Source organism: Brassica rapa, chromosome A10 (assembly GCF_000309985.2).
Source record: "Brassica rapa cultivar Chiifu-401-42 chromosome A10, CAAS_Brap_v3.01, whole genome shotgun sequence".
NCBI classification, from domain to species: Eukaryota; Viridiplantae; Streptophyta; class Magnoliopsida; order Brassicales; family Brassicaceae; genus Brassica; species Brassica rapa.
In genome coordinates, this window is record NC_024804.2 from 12,188,679 (window position 1) to 12,195,597 (window position 6,919).

The 6,919-nt window shown below is 35.5% G+C and overlaps 1 protein-coding gene and 1 pseudogene across 1 annotated transcript; both read right to left on the minus strand.

The window, feature by feature from the left end:
• Positions 1-271: 271 nt before the first annotated feature.
• On the minus strand, positions 272-1,584 carry LOC103845185 (annotated as a pseudogene).
• On the minus strand, positions 275-5,313 carry LOC103845186. The gene is made up of 5 exons (XM_033281889.1): positions 4,711-5,313; positions 1,291-4,306; positions 1,194-1,205; positions 797-1,005; positions 275-710 (listed from the first exon to the last, which is right to left on the minus strand). Exons 1-2 carry the CDS (start codon positions 5,138-5,140, stop codon positions 3,777-3,779), a joined length of 960 nt encoding a protein of 319 aa, XP_033137780.1. The 5' UTR covers positions 5,141-5,313; the 3' UTR covers positions 275-710; positions 797-1,005; positions 1,194-1,205; positions 1,291-3,776.
• Positions 5,314-6,919: the final 1,606 nt, after the last annotated feature.

Below are 6,919 nucleotides of genomic sequence, written 5' to 3' on the forward strand. Positions count from 1 at the left end.
CAGCAAGTCAGCTTGCAAAAATGATAGAAAAGACCATTAGACAAAGGATCATATCAACTCGATACCATGAGAATGAGAAGAAAGGGCTAGCGGGTCTATTACAGCGTTGGTTTAGTGCTCACATTAAGTAAGGATAAAGGGCTTAAAACGTTTTTGTTTCTAGGTTTTATTTGTAAAAACCATTCTTTTCCATGATGATCAAACATTGAGTAAGGATAAAGGGCTTAAAAGGTTTTTTTCTAGATTTTATTTGTAAATAACCATTCTTTCATGATGATCAAAGAATATTTGTGCACTAAGTGATTTAATAACCCAACAGACATTCATTTGGGGGCGGTTTTTAGCACTTGGTGAAAAACTGAACGGCTTTAATTTTTATTCCAAACTGAGAGAGAGCCCTTTCCTTCTTTTATGGTTTAAGGCAAGAGCGAGACCAAGCCTCGGTGAAGAAGTCACAGCCTTTGAGTCATACTCAGCTGAGAGAGTTATGAGCGACTTCAGTCTTCATTCACTTTGTACCACCATCCCAGCTTTCCCATTGTTAGAGAGTCTGGCCTTCACCGTTGTGAATGGATCCAGAGAATAAGAGCTTCCGATGGTAAAGCTGTTGTCATGACTGGAGAAGTGACGGATCAGTTCTGCACCAACGGATGTGGTTGGATTCACCGTGTGGGGCGTAAGTCCCTCGTAGACTCTCCCCTTTATCCTCCCTACAAATCAGCAATCTTTCAGTTCCGTAAAAAAGTCAAAACTGAAAGCATGTTAGAAAATGGAGCGTCGCGTTGGTTTTACTTACAGCATGAGCGCAGCAGAGAAGTCTGGCTTGTTGAAACCAACTCCGGCGTTATACTTGGTCAGTAACGAGGAAGCTGTTTTGAAACCAATTTCACCACCAAGGCAAACAGTCTGGCTTCCGATATTTGCTGATAGATCAAGGAGAGGAGTTGGGTTGAGGCCAATACTGGAATGGAGCATAGCATGAGGATGAACATATTGCACATCCAGCTGAAATATAACAGAGACACATGTTAAGTACGACTCCGGAGTACAAAAATTGATTGACATTTCCGTAGGAATGAGACTATGAGTAGTCATTTCTCATATGGGTTATGCACTGACCTTGCCAGACTTGTGATCAGGTATTTTGAAGCTGATAATAGCTTAGCAGATGGCATGAGATTTTTGATACTTACTTTTGTCGACACCTGCATCCAGTCATATGGTTATAGACAGTAAAGGTAAAAAAGATCAGAAAGCATATATCACTACAGCCTACAGATATTTACTTACACTTGAGTGGTCGTCGATTTTCATATCAACAATGGTGTTTTGATATTTATACAATGTGCTTATATCGCCAAAAAATAAATCATCCTTCTTCAAACCTGTAGCCACAAATTCTTGTTGGAAATAAAAAGTTCCATTATGCAGTATAGTTACATACTTCAAAGAAAAATTAAGCACAATTGTCTGAAAGGAGCCATATTTGGAAACTGAAGCATGTACATTAGCTGGATATACTACTAGCTATCACCTATTTTACAAACAAAGGCATGCAATGCTGGTATTCTTAAATACTCCCATGTTAAGCTGAGTTGATTGCTTCTCTCAAATAAAGTATTTTATAGTATGCATCCCTAGCTTTGGTCCAAAAAAACACATAGCAGCACGGATTATATATTGTAGGCATGATAATCTTCAACGTGCATATAAGCAAAATTATGTTCTCTATAAGATGGATTTAATATATTCACGTTAAAGGATCTAACTGATATCCAAACACCTAAAACAAGAATTCTCTTCTATAGCCTCACAACTATGGCTGCAGCAGAAGCAACTCTACATTGCCACAAAGCGGAAACGAATCAGCTTTTATCATGTTTATAACTAGTAACGATTAGAATCAATGTCAACGAGAATCACAAGGAACAATCAGAGTAATCACAATACAATGTCATCCTCAAGGACCTCAACTACATATCAAGAGAATCAAATCGATCAAAAGCCAAGCTCCATAATCTATCACTGTTGACAGAAAAACTAATTCGAAACTTGTCGCTTGATAAACACCTCCGTCGATGATTGAATTAGGCGACGGCGACGGTGACTTTTCCCCCTTTGAAGAAGACAGTAAGCACTATTAGCAGTAGCAAAGGCTTCGAGACACTCAAAAAAGGGGGCGGGGGGGGGGGGGGAAGGAGGAGGCCAATGCTTTCGATGAGCAAATGGTAATGTCACTTGGCGGTGAGGTTCGTTAAGTCACGGAGCTCAAAAGCTTTTTGGTAATTCGTCTGTGATGTTACGTTTGTCACAGCCAAAGCTGTATCCAATTCATGAGGCCCATTCACCCTCAACCCCAAGGAGCCTCTCTTCTTCAGATGTTAGAGTGACGAGTATACCCCTAAAATCTGTTAATACTTGTATTTAGGTCTTTTTGTCTTTGCAGTTTTTTCTTGCTTCAGATTTTCTTCTGATTCCAGTTGAGATTCCTCTCGACTGTATGTTATCTCCAGTTATGGTTCTTCTCACTGTGTTCCGTGAGCATTGTAGTATTGGTGTCTCATGCTCTTCTCTATTTTTCCGGCTAGTTATAAGAAATTTAATTGATGTTATGTTTAGTGGTAGAATTAATGGTGGTCAGTTTTGGTTTTTCAAGCTTGTTGAGAGTTTGATCAAGCAGGCAACCGTCTCCTGCAAGGAGCTGTATCGATCCAATCAGCACTCTCCCACTCCCTTGAAGGGCAATGGGACAAACTTCATGTGAAATCATATGCTTACAAGTTAATCCAAGCCATCAATGAGAAAGAACATCTCAAGATCCTACAAGATATCTCAAAGTTTTTTAGATTTTTTTTTTTTTGATAAAAGTTTTTTAGATATTTCTATCCTTTTCTTATTTTCTTTCATTTCTTGTTTTGGTAATGTTTTTGTAATACGTCCCACCACACACGACTAATAGTTCTTTACGTCTATTCTTTCGGTTTGCGAGTCTTATTCCATATGATGGCTAGATCACTATTTTGGATTCATAAGATTTATTTACCAATCATGCAATCACTATGTAGCTTTTCCATGTTTTAGTCTCATACGCGAGGCTTCACAAATCACTTCCGATTTACATTTTTGCTATTCCATTTCAAAGACTTACCTTAAATTCTTTTATGGAGAAATGACCAACAAAATAAGTGCAATTTGTTAACATATATAATCAACTCAATTCTTTTATTTATTTCACATACAACACTATTTCCAAGAAATCATGATGCTAGAATCTTAGCCAAAACTATATAGGTAAGAACCCACTTTTGGATTTCTCTTTAGCCATGTATCCGTCTTATCAATGTAATGGTTGTCAACATAAAGCTTGTTAAGAGTTTTAGTTTACATGGTAATTTTTTTTTGGGCATTTTTTGCATGGTATATTCAATATTATTTGAGAATGTTTGATTTGACAGATAAAATCCTAACTGTGAAAATAAGATTTACGGTCTGCCAACTTTAGAAACAAAGTTCAGTGATAGTCTAATATACTTGAACTGATTATAGACGACAAAAAAAAATATTGACGACAGACGACAAGGAATATTGATGTTGCACATTGCTTTGTGGGCAACCATAAAAAAAGCCTCAAGTATTCTGTTGACTATTGAGCATGTATGAAATACTTATTTACACAGATCATTATTAAAGGACATTAACGATCACAAAACAATTTTAAAAGAAAAAAAGTATACATTATACTAATCAAATGAAAGCAAAGCAAACCAGAAAACGATCTACGGTATGTGGTATAATTTAGAAGGCTTAAGGTTGCTAGTAACATTGAAGTAGTTCAATGTTCGTATCCACTTTTCTTGGTTCTTTAACAAATGAACTGCAATAGTGTCAGGCCAAAGCTCATGTGTGCATTTAGTCGGTGGCTCAGGGAAATTATACATCGACCATTTAGCATTAAACCGATTTTTCCCTCGCCTTCCTTCTTTCATCCAATCGCCAAACACTTTGTCTTCAGGACCTTCTAGATGCTTCTTGGGAATTTCAGAGTCTTTGAGCCAAACTGCGATGTCCCACGAGACTAAGTAACCCATTCCTGACATGTAATGAACGAACGGGTCCATGCTTTGACATGGAATGACGTAGCCGTAGTAAAGATCTTCTCGAGGTAATGGTTTTAAAGACGCTACGAGGTTTTCTAGTCTTATGTAAATGTCGTCGTCGGCTTTCATTATGTAATGGTATGGTGGGTTTGGTGAATCGGTTTCGTTGAACAGATCTGGTAAGCTTGAGAAGTATGTGTAGGTCTTGCCTGTGAATTGAAAAATTATATTAGTTAAAAATGTTACGACTATTCCAATTCCGTCAAGGTAGTCCAAATCAAACTAAAATATAAAAAAAAAATTGTAATTTAATGTAAAACCAACTAAATATGAAAAAATATTCATAAACTAAATGTTTTTGCAAAACCGTAAGATAAACGACCTCTTTTCGTTAAAATCGAAAGCATGTTTAACTGAATTGAACCATATATAATAATGGTTTTGGTTTATGATTAAACCAAATCAAAACCAAGCCTGTATATACTACACCAAGAAGGCAACCAAAACAACAATGGAATCTCAATTTGGAAAATTCGTTCTCAAACCGATCTAAATCAACTAATTAAAATCAAATCGAACCGAAATTGAGTTTAAACCGAGATAAACCAGATACCTTTGTTCATATTCTCGTTGCAATTGAGTATGATGATGTCATCATAACGCATGATCTCCAAAGCGACAAGCACTTTCTGGTCTTCTTTAGTCAAATTACAGAACACGAACTTCACGTCGATCTTAACGCCGTTGGGAATAGCTTGTGTCCCGTAGATCATCCGGAGAAAATGCCGACGTGGGTACTGATCGGGAAGTGTAAGAATCCCGACAAGAATCCTAATCTCATCACCACCCGAAGAAGAAGAAGACAACAATGGAGTCTCCGATGAACCGTTAGTCATCGGAACATTCGACAAAGCACATCGTCCGAAACTCAGTAAACTGCCGAATCTGATTTCGTTGATGAAAGCTAGTACACAGAGAGCTATGATGAAAAAGAAAGAAGGGATGATGAGTTTTCTCCCTTGTGATCTTGGAGTATATCTCATATTCTTTCTTCAATGGAGCTAGAGATGTTGAAAGAGACTATGAAGAAGAAATCAAACAAAACAAGAACGCTTTTACCTTAAAGAAAACGCATTCAGGGTTTTTGTTTTGTTATGGGGAATGGTAAAACAGAGCTTTAGAGAAGCTTAAGGAACGTGAGGTTCAAAGCAGATCGAGTTTGTAAATGAAGAAAGTGTAGAGCTTCAGTTTTCACACCATTTGACATGCCAATGTCTATTTTCTTATATAGTAATATGATAATTGATTCTGCTTTACTCATGAATAGTTCTTTTTGTTTAGATATATATATAGATTTAAAATTGCATTCAGCCTAATATAGTTGGTCTCAATAAATAGATGGAAGGATTTATAGTTCAATATATAACCTCCATGAGTAACATAGGCTATTTCTTAATTGTATTTGAATATTTAAACCTTAGTATGGGAATTATCATATTAATTGTCTACAATCTATCAACAAATTAGTTAAACTTGAAAGGTCTTTGCACTATATGAGATCTAAGTTGGAAGCAAAGGTGGTGGATCTTAACCTAACGTCCGGCCAGGAATGTTAATAATGTAAATAGAGATTTTCATGTTTGAAATTAATAATATACATATAAGCATGTAGCTTGGAAAACTGAAAGTTGGGTGGGGTGATTGGAGTCAAATTTAAATTTGGTAAAAGAAAATTTCAGAACGTGGTCGGCTTCGAATTTCGTGACCCGCAACAGGCTCATCTTGCCACTTTCTCTCTACATAGTTAATTAAGGCATTGACTTCTTCAGATCACACTATGGATGTGCCCCGTGTGGAGTTTTTTTTAACACTGGTAACACATTAAACCATTGTATAATCTTTAACTCTTACATAGGATAGAATGATTAATTACTGGAAAACATGTACGATATTAGTGAACAATTTTATGGATTCTACTCTGAAACATTTGGATCGATGGACGGTTATTCATGTACGACATCTTTGATGAATAAGCTAGCTACGCAGCAGATCATCACAAGAATGACTCTGTTTGCAGTACTTTGGAACCTTCAATGACTTCACATCATATAATCTACAAAAAAATGCAGTCTGGAATTCGAATCTTAGAATATAAAATATGTTTTACAAAATAATGCGCTTGCATGATTATAGTTATATATTAGCTATTTTGTTTAACGATTTTAAGAAAAAAATTATATGAAATTTTAATTTGGATGAAGTTTCTGTTTTGTAAAATTTCTATTGTTTTGTAGTGACAAAATTTTCAAAAATAAACGAAAAAAGTATCTGATGAAATTTTACTTTTTTACCAACGACAAAATTGGCATTGTGCGGGCCTAAAAGGATAGGTCAAGATAGTTATTTCCCATAAAGACAAATATTCACATTCAGCCCAATTAGGTCATATCCATTCATCTAAGGTAGGCCTATGAAATTGAAAAATTAAGATAAGAGGATATGGGTTGCAAGAAACTTGATTTTGGTACCTGAAATAGATCCATGTATCGATTCAATAAGTAATAAAAATATACACTAAAAATCTCTATAAAATAATATACCAAATTGAATTTTTAGTTCAGTTAGTATATCGATAAATTAATATCTCTATAAATTAATAAAAAAATTATAGTTTTGGTGTAGTTCCAACATTATTAATTTATAAAGGTTTCACTGTATTATCATTTTAGTTTATAAGTATAAAACTAGAAGTTCTGCCCGCACATGCGGGCATAGTGTTCTTGTTATATTTATCTATTTATAACTATTAAATCAAAATCAAC

Excerpts from the sequence above, each read along its gene's own strand:
- LOC103845186 (XM_033281889.1), bottom strand. The coding sequence starts at position 5,140 with ATGAGATATACTCCAAGATCACAAGGGAGAAAACTCATCATCCCTTCT. Across the intron at positions 4,307-4,710 it reads CAACGAGAATATGAACAAAG|GCAAGACCTACACATACTTC; the intron begins GTATCTGGTTTA and ends TTCAATTCACAG.